Source organism: Myotis nattereri (genome assembly GCF_964212035.1).
Source record: "Myotis nattereri genome assembly, chromosome: 7".
NCBI lineage: Eukaryota > Metazoa > Chordata > Mammalia > Chiroptera > Vespertilionidae > Myotis > Myotis nattereri.
In genome coordinates, this window is record NC_138082.1 from 93,023,656 (window position 1) to 93,050,882 (window position 27,227).

Below are 27,227 nucleotides of genomic sequence, written 5' to 3' on the forward strand. Positions count from 1 at the left end.
TAAATTCTCTAATGATGGCCTTCTGACAGCCCTTGATCAAGAAGCATTTTAGAGGAGACTCGAATAAAGGAGGACAGGGGCAGGAAGCCTTAGTGGCAGTCTTGTCCTTATCTTATCTACCTTTTACCTCTTTAGTTTTTCATTAGCCTATCATAGCAAATTTTTCAGTGAAGCTATTAATTTTTTCCTAGCATGTCTAATTAATATTGCTTGAAGGGCGGATTTATATACCTTCTGGTTTACAATATTAGGCCAGGGAATGTTCCCCAGCGAGACACTGTTTATTTCCACAATGCGATCCGGTAAGAGGGATGCAGTCACCTCACACCACGCCTGTCCAAAACACACCAGTTGCCTATAAGCGTTTACTCATCCCACCAACTCCTGTGTGCTGGCCTGCACGCCGACAGGGCTTGTCAGCAGGTGTGGGCTGTACAGTCCTGAGTAGAGTTACTGGACATACATAATATTCACGCCCATAAACAGCTCATGCTGGCACCACTGCTTTAAAGCCTGTTTAAAGTGCCAATCTTTTAATCTTGCCAATACATTTCCATATTCTTTCATCCAATCGTAGCCTGATCAGGGCTTCACCCACGGGCTTGGCACCTCCGTTCCTGGAATTCCATATCCAGGCGCCTGGAAATTTCTCTTCCTACCCCGACCACTTTGCCCACTCTTGTGTAGAAGGGCTTTGGTCCCCAGCAGGGTCAAGGCGAGGAAGCCTGGGTTTCCCTGTTTTCAGTCTTGACTTCATCTCACTGGCCTGGCTGCTGCCCCTGCGACTGCGGGTCAGGCTTCCCAGGGTCACCTCTGCCTCCAGCTTTTGGAAGTGCTGCTGCAAATAAAGCAGACTTGTTGGGGTCCTTCGCTGTTGGGGGATCAACACTGGGCCCCTTGGGGACCATTCAGCCTTGTTAGTGTTGTATTCAAACCTTCGTTTTGACCATGTCAATGACATTTTATTTATCTCGGTTTTCTTAGACCCATCTAAAGCTGTCCACCCCGCTGGGACCAGGCCTGTGACTTTCCTCTCTCTTTCCTCTTTGTTTCACCCTTATCAATATTTTTTAAAATATATTTTTATTGATTTCAGAGAGGAAGGCAGAGGGAGAGAGAGATTGAAACATCAATGATGAGAATCATTGATTGGCTGCCTCCTGCATGCCCCCTACTGGGGATCGAGCCCCTAACCTGAGCATGTGTCTTTGACCAAAATCGAACCTGGGACATTTCAGTCCGCAGGACAAGACTCTATCCACTGAGCCAAACCAGCTGGGGCTCCCTTATCAATATTTTTAAATGGGCATCCCATTCTGTCTATTTGATTTTGGAAGCCCTTGTATTTAAGTGCACCTTAAAGGCCCTGATCTAATTGGAACATCCCTCATAATTGCCTCTAGAATTTAGGTCTAATCCCATGGGCTGCACCAGGTGGTGGGACCCGAGCTGTCCCTCAGCTTAGCCCGCGTTTCTGGCCGACGATGCTGGGAGCCTCTGCAGACAGTTACTACGCTGAGTTCTTAGGGTATAAAATGTTTAGGTTATCTTTCGGCAGGACTTGGTCACTCTCTTCTTTCCTTTTTCTTCTTACTGGTAAGTGCGAGACCGTCGCACCTCCACGGCCTGGTGCTTCACAGCATCGCAAGGACCATGAGAGGGTGTGCGTGGGCTTTGAGTTTTGTTCTAATATCTGTCCTTCCAGCATATTAAGGGAATCTTAATGCCTGGCCATTATAGCAATGTAAGCGCTCTCTTGAAAGACAAAATCTTTCTTTTTGATTTAAAAGTTTTTCTTTTTCTTTTTAAAATATATTTTATTGATTTTTTACAGAGAGGAAGGAAGAGGGAGAGAGATAGTTAGAAACATCGATGAGAGAGAAACATCGATTCAGCTGCATCCTGCACACTCCCTACTGGGGATGTGCCTGCAACCAGGGTACATGCCCTTGACTGGAATTGAACCCTTCAGGACCCTTCAGTCCGCAGGCCAACGCTCTATCCACTAAGCCAAACCCGCCAGGGCTGATTTAAAAGTTTTTCAATCCAAAACTTTTTGATTTAGATATTTTTCCATCATCTGGCCTTGATGAGTAAAATCTTAATAACAACTCAAGCCAGTAGGAGCTGGTGGACACAAGAGGGATTCCCAGAGGGTAGTACAGGCAGATGCAACCTCACCAGGTAGGTCACTCCCAGTCAGAGACCCCGGGACTCTCAGGTGCCCTCCCCCGTGGAATGAGGTGTTTGGGTTCCCTCAGCTCAGACCACAGCCTGCTGGCTGCCACCAGGTTCAGACGCATGCTCATCCTCGGAGCAGCAGGAGACAAGAACAGGGCTGTTTCTACCGTCTCTGGGAGGAAATGGAGCGACAGAGAACTCCCTGAGAGCTCCCTGGGCCTGAGCAAGGTGCAGGCTAGCGCACTCTGGGTGGTGAAGGCCAGAGACAGTGCTCTGGCGGGTGAGAAGGCCAAGGTCTCAGGACAAATAATAAGATGGAAACATAGGCCCCCGACAGACACGAAGAAAAACAGAAAACCCGTGAGCACCCACACGGAACAGCCAAGAGTCTTAGCAGCCGAAGCTGTGACACAGTATTTTCTCCTGCTGCTGTCCGTGGCGAGAAGGTAGACTGCACCCTGCGGTCCAGCTCCGCTCTGCAGGGGCCTGGATACTAGAGGGAGGCCAGGACCTTCCCCACAGCTGCTTGGGGCAGCGCCCAGCTGGGGAGTGTCCTGCTCACACTCCAGCTGTGGAGGAGCAGGCTGACATCTGCCCTCTACTTGGTGTGATAACCAGACAGGTGTGAGGCAGATTAACAACAGAAAATCACCGCAGGCGGGAGGGGTTCGAGACTGCAGGGAAATGCAGGCCCAGGCAGTCTGGGTGGAATGAGATGCCTGAGCCTGGGGGTAAGGATGAGATGCCTGGGCCTGGGGGTAAGGATGAGATGCCTGAGCCTGGGGGTAAGGATGAGATGCCTGGGCCTGGGGGTAAGGATGAGATGCCTGAGCCTGGGGGTAAGGATGAGGGGCCTGGGCCTGGGGGAGGGGGTAAGGATGAGGGGCCTGGGCCTGGGGGAGGGGGTAAGGATGAGGGGCCTGGGCCTGGGGGAGGGGGGTAAGGATGAGGGGCCTGGGCCTGGGGGAGGGGGTAAGGATGAGGTGTGTGGACCTGGGGGAGGGGGAGGATGAGGGGCCTGGGCCTGGGGGAGGGGGTAAGGATGAGGTGTGTGGACCTGGGGGAGGGGGTAAGGATGAGGGGCCTGGGCCTGGGGGAGGGGGTAAGGATGAGGTGTGTGGACCTGGGGGAGGGGGAGGATGAGGGGCCTGGACCTGGGGGAGGGGGTAAGAATGAGGTGTGTGGACCTGGGGGAGGGGGTAAGGATGAGGTGTGTGGACCTGGGGGAGGGGGTAAGGATGAGGTGTGTGGACCTGGGGGAGGGGGAGGATGAGGGTCATGGGCCTGGGGATGGGGGGAAGGAGAGGATGAGGGGCATGGGCCTGGGGATGGGGAGGAGGTGCCTGGGCCTGGGGGTGGGGAGAATGAGATGCCTGGGCCTGGCGAGGGGGCGGGGGCAGGTTCTCACCCAGCTGGGGAGCAGAAGCTCCCTGGGAGCCTGGTTTGCGGCACTGGCACTGCAGCTGACTCACAGGATGTTTTGCTGGTGATCACTTCTTATGGGCCCAGTTCCTAATTTAAATTCCTTAAGGGAGAGTGGAAGTTTCTCGTGAGCGTTCAGAGTCTCCGTTGCCATTCACCCAAATTAATCCTCATTCCCAAGAGGCCCCACACCAGGACCGGCGGGCAAGCCCGCATGCCCACTGACTCTGGGCAGAGCGGGTCTGCTTTTCACTCCGGCTCAGTGTAGGGAGTTGGGAGCCATCCCCAAGCCCCGATGCTCAAGAGCCTCTCATGCCCAGGCCCACGCTGCGGGCACACTCCATGGGCCGGCCCGCGGCTGCTGCATCCCAGGCCTCGCTGCAGCCAGGGCTGTGCGGGCGCAGGACGCCTGGCTCCCCGAGGGCGGCACGGCCGGGCCTGATGAACGGCCTTGCCCACACAGACGGGCCTTCCCCGAGGGCTGAGCTGGTACCTGCGGGCAGGGACAGGCCAGGAGGACAGCCACAGTCCCCTCAGGGAGAGGCGCCTGCCGCCTGCAGGCTGGCCCCCAGCACCCCATCAGGCAGCAAGTCCAGGCGCAGGTGCGTGGTCACCTCTGTGGGGCGCCGCTGGCGGTCTGCGGTGCTGCTGTGTCTCTGGGTCAGGTCGCGGTGCAAGGCATTTCCTTTTAAAGGGCTCCAGATCCTAAAAAACAGTGTAAGTGAAGCCGCAGCTCAAATAAAGATGGAAAATATTGATAATTACCCAAGTTGGGGGATGGTTACATGAGAATTTTCCATTACATTATCCTCTTTATTTCCAATTAAAACTTTCCAATTGAAAACTCTTTCATTGGTTTTTTAAGTTAAAAACAATGGGTTAAGGACATGAAAATCAATTTACCAAATTACAAGTGGCTAATAAACTTACAAAAATTAGATAAAGTCAATAATAATTAAAGAAATCAAATTGAAACTGGTGAAATACTATTTTTAAACATGTTTTAAACCATTGCGGTATGATGACAAGGAGATACGTACACTGCTGGCTGAATTATAAATTTGTGTAACTCTTCTGGCAAATAATGTAGCGATATGTATTAAAGACCTTTAAAAATGTATGCCAGTGTGCATCTGCAGAGAGTGAGCCCGAGAGGTGCTGCCTGCTCAGGCTACGCCGGGGACCGCACAGGAGGCCGCGCTGTGCCCGGTTCTCACGCTGCAGCCTGCAGCACCCACGGATCCTGGTTACTTAAGTAAGATGTGCTGCTTTTCTGGTTCTCTGGTATGTATGTCTCGTTTTACATTCTTAGAATTATCCTGTGATGCTTCCTATTCATGCGGGAACCATGCCTATGGACTGTGGCCACCACTGCTTGATAGGAAACAGTGTCCAAGCCATGCTGCACCAGAAAGGCTGGATGAGTCCAGGGCAAGAGCCCATGTTAACCAGCCCAGCACCTGCCTCCAGGGCCCCACTGCCAACATCCCTGCCGGCCAGGGCCCAGCCTCTGCCTGCTGGAAGCTCCTTTCCTTCCTCCAGGGGAGACTGGAAACTGTTCATTCCAGCCATTGAGTAAACATCAGTTCCTACATACTGTGCAATAGGACCATCACTGGGATCTGGGGAGAGGGCAGTGCCTGCAGAGCTATCTGGGGAGAGGGCATTCCCTGGGGGGCTCTCTGGGGAGAGGACATTCCCTGGGGGGCTCTCTGGGGAGAGGGCATTCCCTGGGGGGCTCTCTGGGGAGAGGGCATTCCCTGGGGGGCTCTCTGGGGGAGGGCAGTGCCTGCAGAGCTCTCTGGGGAAAGGACATTCCCTGGGGGGCTCTCTGGGGAGAGGACATTCCCTGGGGGGCTCTCTGGGGAGAGGACATTCCCTGGGGGGCTCTCTGGGGAGAGGGCATTCCCTGGGGGGCTCTCTGGGGAGAGGGCATTCCCTGGGGGGCTCTCTGGGGGAGGGCAGTGCCTGGGGGGCTCTCTGAGGGAGGGCAGTGCCTGGGGGGCTCTCTGGGGGAGGGCAGTGTCTGGGGGGCTCTCTGGGGGAGGGCAGTGCCTGGGGGGCTCTCTGAGGGAGGGCATTGTCTGGGGGGCTCTCTGGGGGAGGGCAGTGCCTGGGGGGCTCTCTGGGGGAGGGCAGTGTCTGGGGGGCTCTCTGGGGGAGGGCATTGTCTGGGGGCTCTCTGGGGAGAGGGCATTTCTGGGGGGCTCTCTGGGGAGAGGACATTGTCTGGGGAGCTCTCTGGGGGAGGGCAGTGCCTGCGGCCTCCCTGCCTTCTGTCCAGCAGCCCTCTCTTTTTCAGCAGGTGTCTGCTTTGATGTGAACCTCGGCCTTTCTCCTTGAATGAACAGGGACACACTGCGGGTCTGGGAGTGAAGGTGGGCGGCCTCCCCAGCACAGGAGTAGAAACAGCCGGGATTGGATGTGAGCCTGCAGTGCCCTGTGAGCCCACCTGCAGGGTGTTTCTCCCCCAGGCCCCCTCTCCCCAGACTCTCTTCATTCTCCTCTGCCCTCCCCCCTGGGGGCCTCAAGTCCACCTCCCAGTCCCAGGAGGAGGGAAAGGGTCCCATGGTAGAGAACAACCACTTCTCCCGTTTCTCTGATTCCGACTGTGATGGGGCTGAGGGATCATCTGTGAGAACCAAACGTTCTGTGAGGTATTTTCCCCAACAAATGCCTTTGACTCTGTTAGAGGAATGTTTGCTCTCCCTTCTTCAAATGACAGGCAACTTTGCAGATCGGAATTGTTTCCTTCCCATGACACGCAATCCAACTCCCCACCGACGGCGTGGGGCGTGCAGGCGGGCCCGGCGTGCTCTCTCCGGCCTGCACGGGAGAGGGCCTTCTAGAACATGCTGCAGGCTCAGAACAGGGTCACGCACACAGCACACAGCTGGGAGAGAGAAAAAATCCTGGACACACATCTCCCATGTAACCCCTGCCTTGGGGTCTCACGGTCCCTCGAAAAGATCTTGCGAAATAAATAGAGAAAGATTAGCTCGCAGGATGAGGAGGGGAAGGTAAACTCAGGGACCAACATTTCCTAAGGGGCGTCCAAGCCAGAGCCAGCCGCGTCCAGGCCGTGCTCGGGGCTGGCAGGGCCCTGGGCAGGACCCAGCAGTTCTGTGACAGCCCCCTTCCTACCCGCCCTGGGCTGAGGCTCCCAGTGGACTGTTGGAGGCCCCAGAGGGCACTGAACAGGTCCCTCCATCTGCCCACCCCTGGTGCCAGGCTTTGCCTGTCAGGACACAGGCTTGGAAACAAGTCCACCCTGGGCTGAAGAGGAGGGGACATCAGCAGGTGAGGGAAAGGTGAGGGGGAGGGGAATCAGTGGGGGAGGGCAGGGGGAGGGGAATCAGCGGGGGAGAGAAGAGTCCTTTTGAGGCTGCTTGGCCACAGCACAGCACAGAAAAGGTGGACAGAAGGCGGAGGGCGTGCAGCTCAGCTGTGTCACTGGGGCAGTGCATTCACGAGGGGGAGTGAAGGAAAATGGAAGAAGGTGGCTAGGGGCCAAGTCCTGCAGGTCTGGGTGAGGGATCTGGGCTTATGTGGGAAATGGAAATACTGGGTATTTAAACATGGGAGTCCTGGGCGCCAGAAGTGTGTGTCTGAGATACCACCTGGCAGCCAGGGGTGCACTGGAGGGAGAGGCCACAGAGGCAGTAGCTACCAGGATCCTGTCACATTTGTGCGGAAGGAGGTGACAGGCCTGAACTAGGAGGAGATGAGGGAGGGACAAAAATGATCCAGAATTCTCTAAGAGGCCAGCCAGAGGACTTGGAGACAGACACGAGAGCATGGAGCAATCAGGAACACTTCCAGCACCAGGAAGGCCCACCGGTGTGGTGGGGGCACCTCCAGCGCCAGCAAGCCCCACAGGTGTGGTGGGCTTACATGTTTTGCAGAAGAAAAACGCCAGAAGACAGCAATTGGAGGGAATATGACTGCAGCAACATCCCTCCATCTGCCATGATCAGTGGTGCCCCGTCCTCACGCCTGAGCTGTAGGGTCTCGGGAGGCAGCTGCACCTCCGGCCTCCAGCAGGCAGGGAGAGCCTTGCTAGGAAGGTGTTGCCGTTTTGCTCAGGAGGCAATGCCCTCCCTCGCGTCCTGCCCTGGCCTGTGCTGTAGCCCCGGAGCTGCCAGGAAGGCCGGGACCAGTGGGATCCGTGGCACCTGAAGCAGTGGCATCAGGGGGGCGCCCAGCACCCAGGGTTTGCCAGCCTCAGGCACATGAGTCTGAGGTGCCACGGGCATCTGGGGAATTGGGCAGGCGAGGACCCCACCTGAGGCCATAGATGCGAGGTCACCAGCCTGCGGCACTGCCCACCCATCGCGACGGCACTATGAGGACCGGCTACCGAGGACCCGTTGCCTTAGCCCTGAGACGAGCTTCTCACCTCCATGGGGAGGAGCCGTGCCCTCCTGGTCGCCTGGCAGTTTGCACGGGGCAGGCACTTCCGGGACAGGAGCTAAACGCTTGGGGGTGGCAGATGGGGGGACAAGGCCTCGCCCACCCGGGATCTGGGCGCATCTCCATGGGCCCTGGTGCTGACCTGGGCTGCGGCGGGAGAGCGGCCCTGCCCCCGCAGTGCAGCCCGGCCAGAAGCAGGGTCAGTGCCGGCTGTGCTCACTGCTACCTGTCCTCGGTTTCCCTGAGGGGCCTTTCCCTAGGGTGTCCGCAGGGCAGCCTGGGGCGAGGTCAGAGCTGCCTCGCCCCTCAGGCCCACCCCTCTCACCCACTGTCCCACCTCCTGGCCGCTGCTCTGGAGGCTTCAGCGCACAAAGCCCCATCTCCCGCCTTCACGCGGGGCTCCCGGCCTCTGCCTGTCCCTGGCCTGGGTCCCCTTCTCCTGAGCCGGCTCCTCAGCAGGAGCTGGAACCCCACAGGCCTCTCCAACTCAACCATGACCTCCTGGCCAGATGCCGACTCCACGCCCCCTGGCTTCTCTGCCTAAAGGAGCCCCCCTGCTCAGCCCCGAGCCCCATTCACTGAAGGCTCGGCAGACACCCCCGAAGCCGCGGCGGCTTTCCCTCCGGAGCCCCGCACACCACGCAGGCCACAGCGGCGCGGCTGGAACTGCTCCCCTGAGTGCGGCAGGGGGCCCCTTCCATTCCCGCCAGCCCTGCCGCTGGGAGATGGTGCGGGAATGAGCGCCGGGGCCTGAACTTGCACAGGCGCTGCCGCCAGCAGTCTCCATGCGGCGAGGAGGCAGCAACCAGTGGGGCCGGGGGGCGGGGGGGTGGGGGGGGCCGGGAGGGCGGGCGCTCCGCTGGGGCCCGGGCCGTGTCCCGGCACACGGACTTGGCGTCAGCCCTGGACGGACTGGACGGAGAAGCTGGGGCCGAGCGTGGGCCCCACACACCGGGCTCAGGCGTCCCCGTGTGCCCAGCCAGGGCTCAGGTTCAGACCACCCACCACTCACTGCAAGCCACAAACCACCCTCCTCGGGCCTGTTCCCTCACCCTGACCCCTGACCCCGAGTTCCCAGGTGTATTAACTCCCATCACTCAGAGCGGCCCCTAGCAGACTTCTTTTTTTTTTAAGTCCTCACCCGAGTTTATTTTTTCAGTGATCTTTAGAGAGTGGTGGGGGGAGAAACACATCGATGTGAGAGACACATCAATTAGTGCCTTCCACACACCACACACCCCACCCCCACCCCCCGCCACCATGGCAGGGATCAAACCTGCAACCGAGGGATGTGCCCTTGACCAGAAATCGCACCGGAGACCCTTTGGTCCCTGGGTGACACTAACCACTGAGCACAGGCCAGGGCCCTAGCAGACTTCTTGGCACAGCTGGTTGTGCGAGCCGTCTTCCCTCACTGTCACCTGGTTCCTGCCATTGCATCCCATCCAGCCTCCAGCCGCACGGCCCATGGGCGAGGGGCGAGGGGCGAGGGGCGGGAGCCTGTCGGCTCTAGGCCCAGCCAACTCACAAGTGCTGGCCGTGCAGCTGGTGGGGTGACCGCCAGGAACCAGCCTGCTGCCCAGCATGCGCCCAGGTAACCCCAGCGACAACGCAGAGGAGACAGGAATGGAGAGAAAACGCACATTTTCTGAGTGCTTTTGTCAGGTTTGTTTCATTGTTTTGAACACTAAGATTTATTTTCAAACAGCACACAGACGGTCTGCGGGGCAGGGCGAGGCCAGACAGGTCTGGGTCCCAAGGTGTCTGGGAGACTGGACCCCACCCACAGCAGCGGCAGGAAAGGACCCTTGCCCAGTGGCTCAGCCAAAGCTTCAGGCAAGCGCGGCGGCTCTGCAGCCCCAGGCCCGCCCTGGGCCGGGTAGGCGGCGGTTGCGGACCCCAAAGGGCGCTGCGGGTGGCGGCAGCCAGAACTCAACTAGGGGCACAGCAGCGCCGGACACTGGCGACTCAGCCCAACCTGCCGGAGCCGGATCTTCGGAAAACCACCTCCTTTGGGAGACACCTCGTGGCTCAGGTCTCTCCTCGCGATTTCCCTTTGCTTTCCAAAAAGTCCAAAAACAAAAACAAAGAAAAAAACACACATTTTGGGGAGAAGGTGTTCTTCACACACCAGAGAGCCGCACCATGGCCCTGCTGGCCTCACTGAACCCGCTCCGTGAAGTTCTCGGGGAAGACGCCCTGGCACTTGTCCAGCTCCTTGTGCTGGTTCCAGTCGCTCTCCTTCACGCCCATGAGCCAGCCTTCGTCCTGAGGGAGCAGAGCGCAGGCTGAGCGAGTGGCCAAGGAGGGTTGCCTGCACCCTAAAGGGTGTGTGTGTCTGGGGATCTGCTGGGAAGATGTCCCCTCCTCTAGCCTGCCCACCCTTGAAAGAACGCCTCCTCCAGGCAGCCTTCCCTGCTAACCTCCGCAGCCCCAAGCCTAGCTGCCCAGGACCGTCCGCCCTTCAGCAGGTGGGTTAACTGTCCAAGGCCTAGTCACCCTGGAAGGCAGCCTGACCGTGGTCTTGCTCTGGACGTGTCTAAACGGCCCTCAGTCCCAGCCAGGAGCTCCCCACCATCCATGGACATCACCACCCTCCCAGACCTCCCTGAACAGTTCCAGGACACTCCGCTGAGCTGGCCCAGGAACAGCTTCCAGAGTGACCTGAGGCCATCCCACCAGCCTCTGCCCTAGTTCTGGCCCCTCCCAGGTCCTGACCCCTCTCAGGCCCCAGACCCTGACAGCCTCCCAGGTCCTGACCCCTCCCAGGCCCTGACCCTAACCCCTCCCAGGCCCTGACCCCTCCCAGGCCCTGACCCCTCCCAGGCCCTGACCCCTCCCAGGTCCCGACCCCTCCCAGGCCCTGACAGCCTCCTGGGCCCTGACAGCCTCCCGGGCCCCAGACCCTGACCCCTCCCAGGCCCAGACCCCTCCCAGGCCCCAGACCCTAACCTCTCCCAGGCCCTGACCCCGCCCAGGCCCTGACAGCCTCCCCGGCCCCAGACCCTGACCCCTCCCAGACTCTGACCCCTCCCAGACCCTGACCCCTCCCAGGTCCTGACAGCCTCCTGGGCCCCAGACCCTGACCCCAGGCCTGTGGCTGAGCCGTCACTGCCCTGCAGCTGAGCTACGCCTGGTGCCCACCTACATCCTTCTCGTTTCACTCTGCCATTGGTCCGATCTGAGCCACTTCTATTGGCCCCAGATGACCAGGCAAGGGCCAGGTGCCAGGGTTCTGCTTCTGAAAACCCCACCCAGCCCCGGGCTGGCCCACAAGGGAGACCTGAGGTTCAGGAGAATCAGCTGATCGGGCACCAGGCCCGGGAAACCCTTCTTACTCACTCCCAGCCCAGTGTGGTTCAGTCAGTACCTGGCGCCCTAGAGCCCCGCCCAGGACCCCACCCAAGTCGGCCTCCTTCCAAACCAGCCCCCCTCCCACCCTCAGCCGCCCGTCAATTAAACCCCAGGGACGTGCTGATGACAGGCAGACAAGGAGAAGCCACGCAGGAGGCGGCTCTGACAGGCACGGGGTGGGAAACGCTGAGGCATGGCGGGTGCTCAGGGTTCCTGCAGAGACCACTCACTGCCCTGCGGGCCCCTGGGTCCCCTGTGGATGGGTGCGGGCCAGCCTGGGGGGGCGGCATGCAGGCCACCGGCAGGCCACAGAGAGGGCCCCTCAGAGGCAGGAAGCAGAGCAGGCGGGTTCATGGAGGGACAGCCAGGGGCTCAGCCTGGGAGGAGGGAGAGTGCGGTGCAGGGCAGGGCAGGGCAGTGGGCAGGGCAGAGGAGCCTGGAGGAGGGAAGCCCGGAGAAGGAAGCCTGCAGAGCGCTGAGAGGCAGATGGAGCCTCAGGGAGACGAGGAGGCGTGGGAGGAGCAGGTGTGCGAGGAAACGAGTGAGGAAAAGGAGAGACACAGCTGTGGCCACATGGGGGACCGGATGGACGGAGGGAAGGGACAAGGAAGGGAGCAAGGCGGGGCAGGGGAGTGATGAGGACAGGTGAGGATGGGGAGCCCGCCCGGCCGAACCCCGGCCCACCTGCTCCTCAGGGTTCTGGAAGGGGATCACCAGCACCACGTCCCCCGCCTTGAGCTGCAGCTCGTCTGTGTCTGTGGCCGCGTAGTCATGCTGGGCCTGCACCTGCAGGGGATGTCGGGAAGCTGCACACCCTCTCTCGAAGGCCCTGGGCCCCACCGGCGGCCTGTGCCGGACCAGGTGGCCAGGAACCAGTTGGGTAGCAGGCGTTGTAGGAGCGGGATGGCTTTGGGCCAACTACATCGCCTTCCCATTTAGACAGGGGTGCCCCCACCCCCAGGACGCCTCAGGCAGTGGCCAGCAGGCTGGGGATGAGAGCCGGGGCTTACCTTGAACATGAACCCCGGGGGCAGGTCCATGCGCACAGCCCCGCTATTGCCCTCCACCGTGCCGTTCACTGCAGAGAAGGTCTCCACCACCACGGCCGGCAGGGAGTTCTGGGAGGGAGCAAGGTTTGTGAGCAGGAGGTGGGCGGAAGGCGGGACAGGGGAGGGGTGCTGGCCCAGCGCGAGCCCAGCCTGCCTCAGTCTCCCCCACGGGAACTGCAGCTGGACAGAGCTGGGCGCAGGCAGGCGGGCAGCAGACAGACAGCGGGGGGGAAAGGCAGGGCCCGGTCCCCGAGTCTCACCGAGGCTGCTTCGCCAGCTGCTGTGTCCCCGGGCTCCTGGGCTCCGGCCGCAGACTGGGTGCCCGCCGCCACCTCCGAGGCCTCTGCTGGCTGCAACATAAACGCAGCCGGGTCAGATGTGGGGCCGCCCCGGGACAGGCAGGGGCCCGGGCAGCACGGAGTGGTGCCTACAGTTGGCCAGTGTCCCTGCACAGCACAGGGAGCCCCTGGAGGGGGGCGAGGTCCCGGGTGTGGGGAGCAGCTGGCCCCCGACCTCGCCCTCGCAGGCCGGCCCCTAGGCCCAAGCTCGGGCCCAGCCTCAGCTCCCACGGCCCGGCCTGGCCACCTGCCCTCAGGCCGGAGGAGGACGCAGCACAGGCTGGGCACCGTGATGGGGGCCTGGGCAAGGTCGGGCGATGCCACCTGGCGGCGGCCAGGCTGCCCTGGGCCACCTCCCACGCTCGGCCACTTCCAACTCTGGGAGCAATCCCACAACCTTCCTCACTCTTCAGGGGGGAATGGACTGTGCAGGGTGAAGTAAGGGAGAAAATTCTGACAGGTTCTCACCTAAACCAGTGGGTGCTCTACATGCTCCTCCCTCCCCTAGGAGAGGCCGCGCTGGGGGCTGGGTGGGGCTGGGGAAGGGAAAGGGGCTGCTCTGAGCCAGCCGTCCTGAACACAGGCGCCCAGGCTCGGGGCCCTGGCTTCACCCTCCAGCTCACGTAGCATGTCCATCCTGTGCTCCCTCCTCTAGGCTCGTCTTCCATGCTACACCCCCAGATACGAGGGCAGATGGGGGCTGGCAGGTGGGCACTTACTTGGGCAGGCCCCGGCTCAGCCACCTGGCCGGGCCAGGCCACAGCAAAGGTGCCCTCGGCAGCGCTGGGCTCCCTGGAAGGTAAGCTGCCAGCTGGACCCTCTGTGGGCTGGTGACGGCCACCAGGGAGAACGGGTGGGAGGGCGGGAGGCAGGGAGGGAAGGTGGTGGGCAGGGCACGAGACAGAGACAGGCATGAGCACCAGCGCTGGCAGAGGGGCGCGGGTGCCTGCGGCAGGTGCTGGCCAGAGCCTGGGGCAGATGCCAACCCTGAGGGGCACCTGCCTCCACTTCCTGGGCCCCCCGACAGCAGCAGGCAGGAAGGAACGCACCGCACTTGGCACCTCCTGAAACCTGCTGGCCAGGACGGCTCTGCCCGCCCCCCTCAGGCCCCTCCAGAGGGCAGCTCTCCTGTGGGGCTGTCCCCACTGCCCGCTGCCCGAGCCTGGGCCGCGGCACTGTCGCCAGCCCCTCCTACAGGGCAGTTCCTGCCCTCCGGGGCCGTGGCAGAGCCGCTAGGTCACGGCACCATGTGCACAGCAGCCTGCCTTCCCTCCCGCCCGCCTGCCCCAAAAGCCCCGAGGCCACTGCCCGTGTGGCCGTGGACAGAAAGCCTGTCAAAGGCCAAGACTCCACCCAGGGCCCCCCTGACTGAGTCCCGCCCGGCACACGGGCAGCACGTCCACCCTGGACGCCTGGCGGGCGGCGTGGAGGCCGCTCACAGGCCCTGACGCCGGCCCACACCCGGGAGGACCCCTTCTCCCGCGAAACCAAGAGCCCTTTCCCATCGGGGCTGGCGGGGAGGCACCCACAGAGAAGGAGCAGCTGGAGACGCAGCTGTGGCTGTGCGTGCCCGTGTGAGCAGGTGGCCCACGCGGAGGCGCGGCCCCGGGACCGGCGCCGAGCAGCAGGCTTACCTCCCAGAGATCCCAGGGGATGGGCTGAGCGCAGCAGAGGGAGAAGCACAGAGTTAGCACAGGAGTTAGGGGGGCAGGCAAGCAGCCCCGGGGACCCCCTCCCACGAATCTCCCCCCCCACCCCCGGGGCCCTCAAGCCAGTAGGCACAGGTCAGCCTGAGCTGGGCTGGGTCCCCAGAAGGCTGCGTCCTGGACACCTCTCAGGGGCCTGCAACCTCAGGCCAGGGAACACCCCAACAGGGCTGCTGCCAGGAGAGGCGCAGGTGCTGGGAGAAGCCGTCCACTGCCAGGTGAGGTCAGCAGGCCCTCCCCCGGGCCCCGCCCAGCCTGCTCTCTTCCATTCCCCACGGCCCGGCCCAGGACAGAGTGGGAGGGAGAAGAGCCAGGACTCCATGGGCTCACAGGGCCGGGGCAGACGTGCGCCCAGGGCCCAGCCGCCCAGATGCCGATGGGCACACAGGTGGTGGCAGACTCAGACCAACCTGACCGGAGGGCGTGGGCGCCTTCACTGGGCTCGCCACGGGCGGCAGGGGGTCAAAGTCCAGGTCCAGCAGACTGGCCTGCTCCGAGAACGGCCCTGGGGCCTCAAACTGGGCGGCAGCAGCAGAGGAGGAAGGCGGTTAGTGACAGAAAGCTCAGCACAGGCGGGCACGGTGCGGCTCGGGCACATGGGTGCCCGCGCAGACAGGGCCCCTCACAGGGAGCAGCACACCCTCGCCAGACACCCTGGCACACGCTCCCACCCCACCCACAAGCCTGGCCCCCACCTCAGGCACCAGCCGCAGGCCGACCACCTGCCAGACGGCACCAGCCCGCTCGCCGGGGCTCTGCCTCCCGCTCCTGCACCACAAGCTCCCGGGACCTCACCACCCACCCGAGAAGCCGGGCAGCGCCCCAGGCTGGACAGGGCCACAGGGGGCCCCTCGAAAGCCTTGGTCTCCCTTGCTGCCCCGTACGGACATCCACCCAGTGTGACAACTGCCCACCAGCCAGCTCCAGGGAGTGAGGACGGGCCGAGCCAGCCACACCGCGAGGAGCCCAATCATGACAGTGGGTCCCCAACACTCGCGGCGCCTTTTCCAGTGAAAGATCCCGCCCAACCACTCCGAGACTACCACGCAGGGGTCTGGGCACAGCTCGGGAATGGGCCTGCGAGGCACAGCCTGGAGACGGGGCACGGTGGCCCACGCGTGCTGGAGGCCCAGCCCCACTGTAAGGGGGGCCTCAGTCCCAGAGCCACCTGCAGAAGACGGCCCCCCGCACCGAGCCCAGGGGACATGCCGCCCTCCATCCGTGTGAGGGTCTCCCCTGGCCTCCCGCCCTCCTGGGGCCGCAGACTCCGGAGCCCAGCCCAGCTCTGCCTCTGCTGATGGGCACCAGCGCTGACGGGGAGTGCCCTCCGGCCTTGTCCTCCGAGGCCCTCCCCTCTGAGACCTGGGGTGTGGGAGGGGCTCCCCAGAGAAGCCTGCTCAGCGGAGGTATGGCCTCAGGAGAGCCCTTCAGGCCTGAGAGCACCTGGTGCTGCTGCCCCACAGCTCAGGGGACAGACAAGGCACCCCTCGCCCAGAGCCCAGTCCACGAGACTCACGTCCTGGACAGGAGGGCCTGCCCGGCTCAGCCCAGCCCCTGCCTCTGAGGGAACCCATGCCCGGGACACGCTAGGTGCGGCCTCTGGGTGCTCCCACCAGCCTGCGGGAGCACTTCTCTCCCCACACCCGCCCTTTCTCAGAAGTCACCCAGGCCCAGGCAGCTGCCACCGTGTGTTCCAGGGACCCAGTGTCCAGGGCCAGGGCAGTCCACGTCCTCCCGCCCACCGCCCAGCAGCCCGGCACCCCTGGCACCCCCGCCACGCACGACCGGGACCAGCCCCGCCCCAGGCAACACCCCCCCACCCCACCCCCACCCCGTGTACACTCCCCTCCCGCCGGGCAGGGCAGACCTCTCGTCCCTGCAGACAGCGAGGGGCAGCAAGGGCAGCGTGCGGTGAGTGTGCAGACGGACTCGCTGGGGCCGGCGGTCTGGCTGCAGGGCAGGCCCGCAGCTCACCTGGCCCTGGGCCACCCTGTCAGGGGGCGGCTGGGAACGGACCAGGGCCGTGATGGAAGTGGTGGCACTGCCTGGTCAGGTTCACAGTGCTGGGCACGGGCAGAAGCGCGCTCCAGTGGTCAGCGGCCCAGCAGCCTGCTGCCCTGCGCTCAGGAGTGCCCGGCCAGCTTCACCACCTCTACAGACGGGCCCCCAGCCACCGGGGCCCGGGCCAGGGCACTCCCCGCACCCACGTCACACCCATACTAAAAGTCCCTACTTCTGACCCGAAGTCCCCCCTGGGGACTCTCCCGAGAGCCTGCCAGCACCTCTCCCTGCACTCACATCTCCTGCTCTGCCCCAGCCCCAGGCCTCTGAGAGGCGCTAAGGAGTCAGAGCGAGTGCCCCAGGCAGGGCCAACCCGCAGCAGCCCAACCCCGGCCCATCACAGCCTGGGGCTAGAAGTCCACACAGAACCAGCCCTCGCGGGGCCAGGCCTGGCTGGGAGGCCCGGGACCCAGGCTCCAGCAGGTAGCTCCCTGGCTGCGCTGCTCGGATGGTGTAGGCCGCTCCGTGCGGCCCTCCTGCCGTCCTGCTGTGAATGGCACTCGGCACAGGAGCTGCAGGAGTCCTGAGCCCAGCACTCAGCCTCCTGGCTGTCTGCCTGCAGCTCCTGCAGCTCCTGCCCCAAGAAGGACCCCCCCCCCATGAGCAAGGCCCCCGTGCTCCCACCCCTTCCAGCCATAGCACCGGTGGAGCCAGGGGCCCTGAGATGACCACCCTGCTAGGACCATGTGCTCGTGTGCCTGCATGGGCCCCAACACATGCTCAGAGATGGATGAGGGATGAGGGATGAAAGCATGGGTGAATGAATGAGTGAGTGAGAGGGAGGCTCAGGGCCAATCTCTCTGGCCAAATGCCTGGCTCTTGAGGCAGAGGCCCAGGGTGTGGGATGGAGGGAAGGCCATGCACGCCCCGAGAGAGCAAGAGGACGGGAGAGCTGGGCCGCGGCGGCCGCGGCTGACCTGGGAGGGGGTGGTCACGCTGATCTCAGGGACAAAGGTGTCACCAAACAGGCTGAGGATCTGCTCCTGCTTGACCTCCTTGGATGGGGTGTGTTTGGGAGGCGGAGGGACGGGTGGGCCTTTCCGGAGCTGAGTCCACAGCGGGTGAGGGGCCGCGCAGGGAGCACAGGGGTGGGGGGAGACAGACAGAGACAAAGCCAAGGTTAGTCACATACAGGCCACGGCCCCACCCAGGCAACTGGGGAAGAAGCAGCAAGGAGTCACTGCTCCCCAAGACAGACCCCAGGACCACGCCAGCCTCCCAAGGGAGGGGGTCCACCACGCTGTGCAGAGAGAAAGGAGAAAAGGGAGGGAGAGAAGGAAGGCGAAGGAGGTGAGAGAAGAGAGAAGACAAAGGCAATAGCCCAGGAAGGCTCGCCAGGTGAGCGGCTGGGAAGCAGCTGGGAAGCAGCCACCCTGCAGCCTCGCCCTGCACCACTCCAGGCCCCGCTGCAGAGCTCAGCTCAGCCTCCACCTCACCTGCGGCAGAGCAGGGCCGGGAAGAGGCTACAGAAGGCAGTCACACCCCTGCCGCCGGGAGCCTCGGGCACCTCGGAGCGCCCGCCTCCCAGGCGACTGTCAGGCTTCCACGCACGCCACGCGGACGTGCGCTCAGAGGTGGGCTCTCGTCACCGTTACCACCTGTGTCCTCATCACTGCTGGGTGGGGTGAGGCACAGGCCCAGCAGAGCTGCTGCCAGGAGTGGAGGGCAGGGACAGCCCACGGAGGGACGCTGCACCCCCCCTCCCCTTCCAACTCCAGAAAACAACTGGAAGCCTGGTGGGCAGGGGCCGCTGGACCCGCCCTGACCCCGCCCACCTCGCCGAGCCCTCCCTGGGCCTTTCACTGTCCCATGCAGGAGAGAGAAGGCGAGGACAACGCGGTGGCCGCTCTGAGGACCTGGTGCTGGGGTGAGGGCCCGAGCCTGTGTCCTACATGGAAGGGAAGATGGAGGAAGGAAAGCCACCCAAAACCGAGGAGGGAGAGGGGCCGTTGCCGCGGGCCGGGGCACAGTGAGGGGAAAGAACAGGAAGAGGCCCCTGCAAGGGCCAGGCCATTAAGGTGAGCCTGGGCCAGGCAGGGCCAGAGGGAGAGCAATGCCAGGCTCAGCCCTCTCTGGGCAAAGCCTCTGGCTCCAAACCTGCCCAGGCGCGGGCAGGAAACACGAGGAAAGAGTGGGCAACACTGAAGCAGGAAAACAAGCAGGAGAGGAGACAGCCACCGAGAGGACACGCCTACCTGAGACGGGGACTTGGGCAGGGCAGCGCCGGGGGTGGCCGCAGCGGCCAGCTCGGGCTCATGGTTGACTCTGACCTCAGGGGTGGCTGCAGGGGAGCCATCTGGCGGCGGCGAAGGGCTCTTGTTCTCTTTTGCAGGGGCATTGTCACTGCAGAGGGAAGACAAGAGGGTGTCCAGGGGAGGGAGGTTCCTAGCGCCGAAGAGGAAGTGTGCAAATCTGCAGGTGTGTGTGGAAGGGGTGTGCACGTGCGGATGCCCTGGGGTCCGTGTGCATGAGAACACGTGTGTGTGTGAGCATGTAGAGCAGTGTGCGGGACAAGTGTGCATGTGCAGATGCCCTGGGGTCCCTGTGCATGAGAACACATGTGTGTGTGAGCATGGAGAGCAGTATGTGGACCTGGGTGTGATGAGTGTCCACATGGACTCACTGGGAACATGTGATGTGCCCACGTGTGAGCTGCGTGTCCCTGTACCTGAGGACTGGCAGCAGCGCCTGGGGGAGCACTGAGCTGGAGGCCTATGGTCCCCAGGGGATGGGGCAGGTCCCGAGCCAGCACCAGGGGCAGCCCAGGAGCCTCACAGGCCCGAGCTCCCCAGCAGGAGGAAGCCAAACATCCTAGAGGCAAAGTGAGTCCCCACAAGCCACACATCAGCTCCTCCCGGCTGCCACTGAGCTGGACCCAAAGGCCTCTGGCTGCCTCCCGCCCTGCCCCCACTCACACCCCAATGCCTGGCTCCTCGACCACGCTGCGCCCTCTGCCCACCTCACACCACACCATCACTGTCTCCGAACCTTTGCTCCCAGGCGCCCTTCCAGGAAGACCTGGGACACCACCTGGAGGCCATGGGCGGTGGGAGACAGAGGGATGCCCCACAGCCCAGGAGTGGGAGAGAGGGTAAGATCTCTAAGCCACATGGTTCGGCACCGAGAACCAGGCAGCTGTGTGCACAGGCCTCCGCGTGGGGGCAGAGGGCCGAGGGCAAACCCTGTGCATGCTCAGATGCACTGAGACAGGGCTGACCGAGACCAGCCACTAGCCAGGGGGCAGTGTACATCCACATGCAAGTGGAATCAATTTTAGAACCCAGCTCCTCAGGCCTCTGGCCGGACCTGTGGTGTGTGGCCGCCTTGCAGGGCGGCTCTAGAGGGGCACAGAGAAACGCGTCACCTGGGGAGGGGCCTGGGTGGCGGACAGCCTGACACTGCTGGCACTTTCCCCGTTAGTGAGTGAGTGTGTCCTGGGAGGAGCTGCTCCTTGAAGAACAGATGTGAGGACAGAGGCAGGCGTACACCCCTTTAGCACTGCCCTGCCCGCGCCTCCCAGGCCCCTTTCTGGTCACCGGCCACTGTTAACGGTCGGGTCTGGCCCGGCCAATGCACACACGGCTCAGGCTGCCGGCCCGCCATCCCCCTGCCCTCCGCCCTGTGCCCGCCGCACACCTCACAGCACAGCGCTCCGGCCCCACTGGCAGCACCACGCGGAGGGCGGGTTAGGGGTTAGTGGCGCCCTCGGAGCAGGCAGGAGGCATGCACGGGCCAGCGGGTGCCAGCCGCGGCCCCACAGCACGCAGTGTGGTACCTGGGCTTCTTTCTGCGCAGCCGGGAGAACAGCTTAGCTTTCTTTCTGTGGGGACGGACGGGACGGAGGCCTTCACCGGGGGAAATGTGGGACGCGGGGCTGGCCTGTCCTCACCCCTCATCAGAGCCACTAACATGGGGGCTGGGCAGAAAGCAGTCTCCCCTAACACCCTGGGGCCATGAGAGGCCTGGCCGCCTGGCTGCCGTGGTCCATTCCCGGGCCGGGATGGTGCTGACGGAACGAGCGGAGCCTGGTGAGCGGTGGGCACTCGGCTGGGGCAGCACGGAGCTCCGGGGCCCCGTGTCTGGAAGGGGTGGGCTCGGCGGCCAGGGCAGCGCTGGGCCAGGTGAGCAGGCCTCCTGTGGGAAGCAGCTCACAGCCTCCAGCCCTCCCTTCCCCTCCGGTGACAGGATGGTGACCAGGACAGCCACTGCCCGCCCCGCCCCACTCAACCTGGCCGCTGCATGCACCTCGGCCAGCAGTGCAGTAGGGAGGCGGGTCCTCCCTGCAGGCACCTGGGAAGTCGCCCTTGGCCTTCATTCCACCGCCACTCCACCCGGCGCTCCTCAGCCCAGGGCACGTTTACATTATTTTCAGAGAAGAGGGGCAGTAGTATTCCCTGAATACCTCCGTAGTCCGAGGTAACCCCGATCACCCAAGAAGCAGTCAGTCACCCCTCCTACAGATGAGGACAGCGAGGCTCCTTGTGGTCCCCACTCTGGGGGTGACGACCGGGCAGGAAGGAAACTCCCAGACGCACTGCCGTTTCCCACGGGCCACAGAGGGAGGACCTCTCCCTCCCCCTCCGCGCTCGCCGTGCCCCTCAGGAAACGGTCTCCGTGGAGGCGGTGTGGCGGGAACAAGGCCACCCCGGCCGGGATGCAGAATGCCAGCCTGGGACTCGGCTTCCCGGGAGCAGGGGGCAGGGAGGGCGCCACCCACGCTAAGAGGACTGCTCGCTTCCCAGAAGCCCCACACTTGGGGGTCAGTCCTGGTCCCTCCCGCCCCACGGGCACAGCCCCGGCCGCCCGCCCCGCAGATGAGGATGTGGGCCAGGCTCAGGTGGTGAGCAGACTGCCCTGCGAGGGCGCCTCCCCATAAGGCCCAACCCCGGGCGACCACGGCAGCGGCCCTGCCCCAGCCTTGCCCACGCCCTCCCCCACCAGCAGCAGAGAACGGCGCACCTGGGCTGGGCCTTGACCGTGAAGGTGTTGCTCCCGTGCTGCTTCTCCAGGCTGACCAGCACATCGTTGAGGCTCTGGTTGAGCTGCAGAGGGAGAGCACAGGTAGGGGAGCCTCTGGAGCCACCAAACAGCCACTCTCCCAACGCCATCTTGCCTCTCCCTCTGAACCCCTTCCCCGCACCGTCCCTGCGGAAACAGCTCTGCTCCCCCATCAGGGGGAGCTGCGAACCCACACCCCAAACCAGGAAGCCAAGGGGCGAGGTGGAGGCAGTGGCTGCCCTGCCACAGCCATTGTTTCCAGGGACCATCTTTTCTTTTCTTTCTACTCGTAGAGATTCCCCAAAGGCCACACAGAGCTGCTCCTGCTTTAAAACGTCTAAGCTGTTCTTGCAAACTAACTGGGGGTCTGAACTGTGAGGTCTTCTTGCCCAGATGCTTCCAGGCCACCCCACCTGCCAGGGAGGTCCCGCGACAGGCAGGTCGCCCCGTGCACGCGAGTCTCACTACTGAGAATCGTCCTCTGTTGTGGCTGACAGGAAGCTCAGAGATTCATCTCCCTCCTACTTTACATGCACGTCTTCTCCCCAACCCACCGCTCTCTGTGCTGCCATCTCCTAGGCTGTCTCGGGTCTCGGAAGGGAAAAGGGAAAGCAGGCAGACAGGGACGGCCCCACGGCGGAAGTCCCACTCGGCTGACGTGGGGACTCGGGGAAGGCGTGCTGCTCCCTCTGGCCGGGCTGGGCGGCAGCATCCCTTCCCTCCTCCAGGCCCAGAGCCGGAGAGGCCCGCTCAGGGCACGGCGGGAGGAGGCCCGCTCAGGGCACCGCGGGAGGAGGCCGCGGCGGGTCTCCCTCAGCGCTGCCCTCTAACTCCCCATTAAACTAACGTGAAAATAACACAATGGGGACGGAGGCCAATCAGACCCCTTCTCACCCAAGTCCAGGCAGGCAAAACAGTCCCGGTTCAATATCTACGACACGTGAAAGGATATTAGAAACTGAGAAGATTCTCGCAATTTATGTATTTGCCTACAACCTGGGAAGCCACCACCGTCTGACACAGCTCCCTGGGCCAAAGCTGCCTGCGAACAGGGTACAGAGTGGGCAGGGCTGGCTCTGCACAACCACGGGAACGGGGCGGGCACGGGCCCTGGCGCTCCGCCCACAGCCCCCAGCACAACACAGCTCCCATGCGCAGGGCAGCTCCTCCCAGGGCCAGAGGGGCCTGTGCAGGACCTCCCTCGGCAGGGCAGGCAAGCGGGGCTCCCGGCCTGTCCTCAGCAGGCCCTGGCAGCACGCCCACCCACCTTACTCATCTCCCTGTGGAAGTTCTCCTCCAGGCCTGCGATGCTCTGAAACGTGTTGACGTAGAAACCTACACGGCTGCAGGGGGAGGAGACAAAACCAACACGCAGGTCAGGGCGGGCAACCAGGAGAGCGCGGACGCGCTGCCCACTCCACCCTCACCTGAGGCACGGCCCGAGGGCGCACCCCAACGGGCACAGGCACAGCTGTGCAGCGTGGGAGGAGGTGAGGGGCCACACCCCTCCCCTCACCTGTTCCACAGGGACGGGAGCTCCTCCTGCAGGTCCACGTTCATCTCCTCGAACACCTTCTGCGCTTTGACAAGCTCCTCCTCGGCCTGCAGGCAGGACAGTCGTTGCTTCCGCCGCCCATCCCAGCCAGCGAGGCCAGGCCAGGCCACCCCAGACCTGCTCTCCAACCTCCCGCCCAGCGAGCTCAGACAGGGCTCTGGGCAAGGGGGGTGGGACCGGGCAGCCCCACCCTCACAGCCCCCAGGACCCAGTGCCAGGTCCTCCCAGGCCCTCCGAGGGGGCGGAGCAGCCATGGCAAAGGGAACCCCTCTCCTGCCAGGTGGACCAGGGGGGAGACGAGGGGTGAGTAGGGCACAATAAGAAGGCACGGGCATGGGCCAGGTGCTGGGGCACAGGACTCCGCCACGGGGACCTGCCCCCTGTGTGAGCCTGAGGCTCGGCGTTAGCCTGCTGCCCAGCTCTCTGGGCCCTGCTGTCCCCTCACAGGATCCCCTGCCCCCTTTCTCAAGGCTCCTCTACTCAGCCTCAGCCCCCAGCCTGCACTTCACTTCCCCAATAGTCTTTCCCAGCCCCCACCCCTACATCCTCTCCTCTGTCACCTGTGCACCCAGATGGAGGGCAGGGCCCGGGAGCACGGAGCTGGGCAGCTGGCAGGGTGCCTGAGCCTGCTCTGAGCCCCCACCTGCCCCGGGCACACGGTGCCCTCCACCCTTGCACCCCGCAGTGGTGCTGGGCCCCAGGCAGAGCCGAATGGGGGAATGCAGCAGCAGCGCCCAAAGGTGCAGGGCCGTCACCAGACCCTGCCCGGAGGGCTCTGCCAGCTCTCCTGGAGGCCCTGCTGGAAACAGTGACTCGGGGTGACCGGGACGTGGTCTGAGTCACTGCCCAGGAGAGGGCAGGCTCCACCCAGGCCCACTTCCTGCAGCAGCCTGTTCTCAGGCCTCCGACAAAGGCAGCATCTGGCTGGAATGCCTCATCGGGACAAAGCGTCCGGGTCCCAAGCCCACAGGCTGCCCGCCCCGGGCACCAGGACCAACCCGCGCCGGCCCTACTGCACTGTGCCCAGGCTGAGCCCCGTGGCTGGGGTGAGTGGGAGGGGAGAGGGGCTGCCATCTCTCCTGACTACAAGTCCCTACTGGAACTGCTCAAGTGAGCGTGCTCTGGCCCAAGCTTTAAAAACCGGATTTAACAGTTAAAGGTAGAGGGAGGGGAAGAAACACATGCCCGCTGCTCCTGGACGGAGCGGCTCTGGCCTGGGCAGCCTGTGCTGCCTGGGCTGCTGAAGATGGTCTGTGAAGCCGCAACACGAGTGGCCCCCACCCCGGGCGTCAGCGCCTCTCGCGCGACAACCAGGAGTCTGGCTCTAGGCCCGTCCCGGGTGCTGGCCTTGACCCAAGGCTGGCCCTAACTCCCCAATAAACAGTCGTGACCGGGACGATGGCCACGGCACAGATCTCGGCTGTGTGCCGGCGGCCCGCCTTCCAGCAGGACTGCAGTGAACAGCGCTGCTCCGTTTAATTCCCGAGGTCAGGGCCTCAGCCTTGTTCGCTGCGTCACATCCATCGCCTGGATCTCTGAGCGGCAGGGGGTGCAGGAGAGCTACCCGCTGTGGGGCGGGCTTGCAGCCCCAGTGGCTCTGCCACGTGCTGACCAATGGACATGCGCAGCGGACCCAGAACGGGCTGGCTTGCCACACGCCAGGGCACCAGGGCACCAGGGCCCTGCAGGCAGGTGTCGGGGGACTGGCAAGTGTGAAGAGCTCAGACGAGCCTGGGCACACCTGGAGCTGGTCAGCTCGAGAGCGCACAGCCCCACCGGGTTGCACTGTTTCTGCAAAGTCAGGCCAGCCCTTGGGGCAGCCTCAGGCCCCAGGTACCCAGCTCACAGGCAGCCAGCCGCCCGCGGGACCCCCCAGGCTGCCCCACCCCAGCAGGCGTGAGGCAGGGGGAGAGCCAAAGGAAGAATGCTCAATCCAAATGGAAAGCCAGTTTGGCTGCGGGCGAAACATGTGCATCCAACATCCAAGATGACATCACGGGCTTTAGCGTCCCCTGCTGCACCCCAAGGGCCGGGTGTGGGCCCTCCCAGCAGGATCTCCCACCACACCCACCCAGGAGCCCCAAAGCTGCTACGGGCCGCACCCCAGGCCCCACAGTCTTAGGGACACTCCCACCCACAAAAACGTTCTCCTGGCCTCCGGCAGACCCGCCCCAGGAAAATGACATAGAAACCATGTCGCTGGGCCCGCGGCACCAGCCCTCCGGCCAGAGTCCATGCTCTGCAAAGGCCCACTCGCCCTCCCGCACCCCGCAGCAGAGGAGGCACGGCCTGTCCCAGACGCCGGGGCCTCCCTCAGACCCTGGAGTCCCTGGGCACTCTCCCCCCGATCAGCCCACAGCTCTGGCCTAGAAGAAATCAGGCAGCAGGTCAAGTCAGAAGCTGGCCACCAGCCCATGCTGACCCGGCGCCCGCCACACAGAGGCATCCGATACATGTGGCTGGGACGATGGAATCAGGAGGTGGCCCAGCAAAAACGGGCAGCTGCCCAGAGAGAAACCCAATCTCCTGGGCTGAGGCTGTCGCCTGCCCCCACCCCAAGACCACGAGGGGTTCAGGTTCCAGGTCACATCAGTTTCTCTGGAGAGAAAACCAAAAGGCCCTGCACCCAGCGGCCCTGCACCCAGGGGCCCTGCACCCAGGGGCCCTGCACCCAGGGGCCCTGCACCCAGCGGCCCTGCACCCAGCGGCCCTGCACCCAGGGGCCCTGCACCCAGCGGCCCTGCACCCAGGGGCCCTGCACCCAGCGGCTCTGCACCCAGCGGCCCTGCACCCAGCGGCCCTGCACCCAGCGGCCCTGCACCCAGCGGCCCTGCACACTGCACCCGCCCGAGAGGAGGGCAGTTCTGCTGGCCGTAGCTTCCCTCCTTCAGGAGGCCCCCGGGACCACCGTGTGCAGACCGCCCACCAGAGACCCCCCCAAGGGCCGCCACAGGCCTCAGCATACCAGCCTGTTGCGCCCTCCGTATCCCCTCCAGGGGCTCTATGGGGCCCACACTTCCCAAGGCCCCCATGAGTCTGTGGCAGGACCACCCACACGGAGCCTGGGCCAGGGCGCGGAGCCCTGAAGTCCTGTGAGCCCCAACTCAGCCACGACGCGGCTCTGGGCCCGGGCCAGGAGACTGTGCCCCCTCAGGCTTTCTCCTCAGACAATGCAGGACCCCCCCTCAGTGCCGAGGCCCGAAGGCCAGCGCGTGCCAGGCCAGAGCCCTGGTGCCAGCAGCCCCTCCCTGCAGGAGCCTCAGAGGACAAAGGGCTCCAGGCCTCCTGGCCTTCTGGACGCTAGGGTGTCCGTCTCAGGACCGCCAGAGCCCCCAGAGCCCCCAGCCTCTGTCCCTGCTGGCCCCCAGGGCTGGTCTGCGGCGGGAGTTCCCAGCACAGGCCTCTGAAACCAGCCCTGCCTCCAGCCTGGGAGAGGCCTCCGCCCCCCTCCCCGCCCCCCCCCCCCCCGCCGCCCCCCGCCCGAGCCAGGGCAGTGCAGACAGGGCAGGGCCGCAGACCGGAAGGCGCCAGCACGTGCAAGGTTAGAAGCCAGTGTCACCTGATTTCGGAGCAGGTTAGTTTGAGCTACGAGATGAGCCTGCAGTTTGCCTTGGCACCACTGGGGGGCGGCTTTCTCAAGCAGCGAGACAGGCTGGGGAAGGGAGGTCAGGCGAAGGAGAGAGGAAAACAGGAGGGAGACGAGAGAAACAGAGACAGACGTTAAACACCAAGTCCAGAGGCCTGGAAGGCTGACAAACAAGCTGCTGCCTCCAGGGACCCGGCCCCTCAGAGGCCGAGAGAATTAGGGGAGCCCCAGCAGGCGCAGAAGGGGGTGAACTCCAACTGCAAAGCAAAATGTGAGACCGTTAGCTGGGGCGGGGGTGCGGCAAGCAGGGCCTGCCCTGGGGCAGGGCTCTCCCTCAGGACCTGTGGGAAATGGGGCCCCCGCCAAGTCCTGCGGCCCCCACACCGCGCCCCCCCACCCCCCCGCCTCCATCCCACCGCCTGGCTTGTTCCAGCAGACGCAGGCTCGCATGGGTTCTGGGGCGTCCACTCAGACACCGGCTGGGTGAGGGCCTCACCCCATAACCCAAGCCTCTCCTTCAGGAAAGTGCCACAGGGAGCCAATGGGGGTGGGGGGGTGGGGACG

General features: G+C 63.7%; 1 protein-coding gene across 7 annotated transcripts in view; it reads right to left on the bottom strand.

Moving 5' to 3' along the window:
• Positions 1 to 9,669: 9,669 nt before the first annotated feature.
• BIN1 (bridging integrator 1) overlaps positions 9,670 to 27,227 on the bottom strand; it is a 52,130-nt gene continuing 34,572 nt past the window's right edge. The window contains exons 7-19 of one of the 7 annotated variants that reach the window (XM_081095277.1): positions 26,637 to 26,729; positions 23,039 to 23,124; positions 22,790 to 22,865; positions 21,484 to 21,566; positions 18,720 to 18,867; positions 17,442 to 17,570; positions 14,874 to 14,981; positions 14,392 to 14,415; positions 13,477 to 13,584; positions 12,680 to 12,769; positions 12,381 to 12,488; positions 12,055 to 12,156; positions 9,670 to 10,284 (exon numbers count right to left, since the gene is read on the bottom strand). In XM_081095277.1, coding sequence (XP_080951403.1) covers positions 10,177 to 10,284; positions 12,055 to 12,156; positions 12,381 to 12,488; positions 12,680 to 12,769; positions 13,477 to 13,584; positions 14,392 to 14,415; positions 14,874 to 14,981; positions 17,442 to 17,570; positions 18,720 to 18,867; positions 21,484 to 21,566; positions 22,790 to 22,865; positions 23,039 to 23,124; positions 26,637 to 26,729 — 1,263 coding nt within the window. In that variant the 3' untranslated portion in view covers positions 9,670 to 10,176. The remainder of the gene's footprint in view (positions 10,285 to 12,054; positions 12,157 to 12,380; positions 12,489 to 12,679; positions 12,770 to 13,476; positions 13,585 to 14,391; positions 14,416 to 14,873; positions 14,982 to 17,441; positions 17,571 to 18,719; positions 18,868 to 21,483; positions 21,567 to 22,789; positions 22,866 to 23,038; positions 23,125 to 26,636; positions 26,730 to 27,227) is intronic. The other 6 variants (XM_081095272.1, XM_081095273.1, XM_081095274.1 and 3 more) reach the window with 6 other exon arrangements.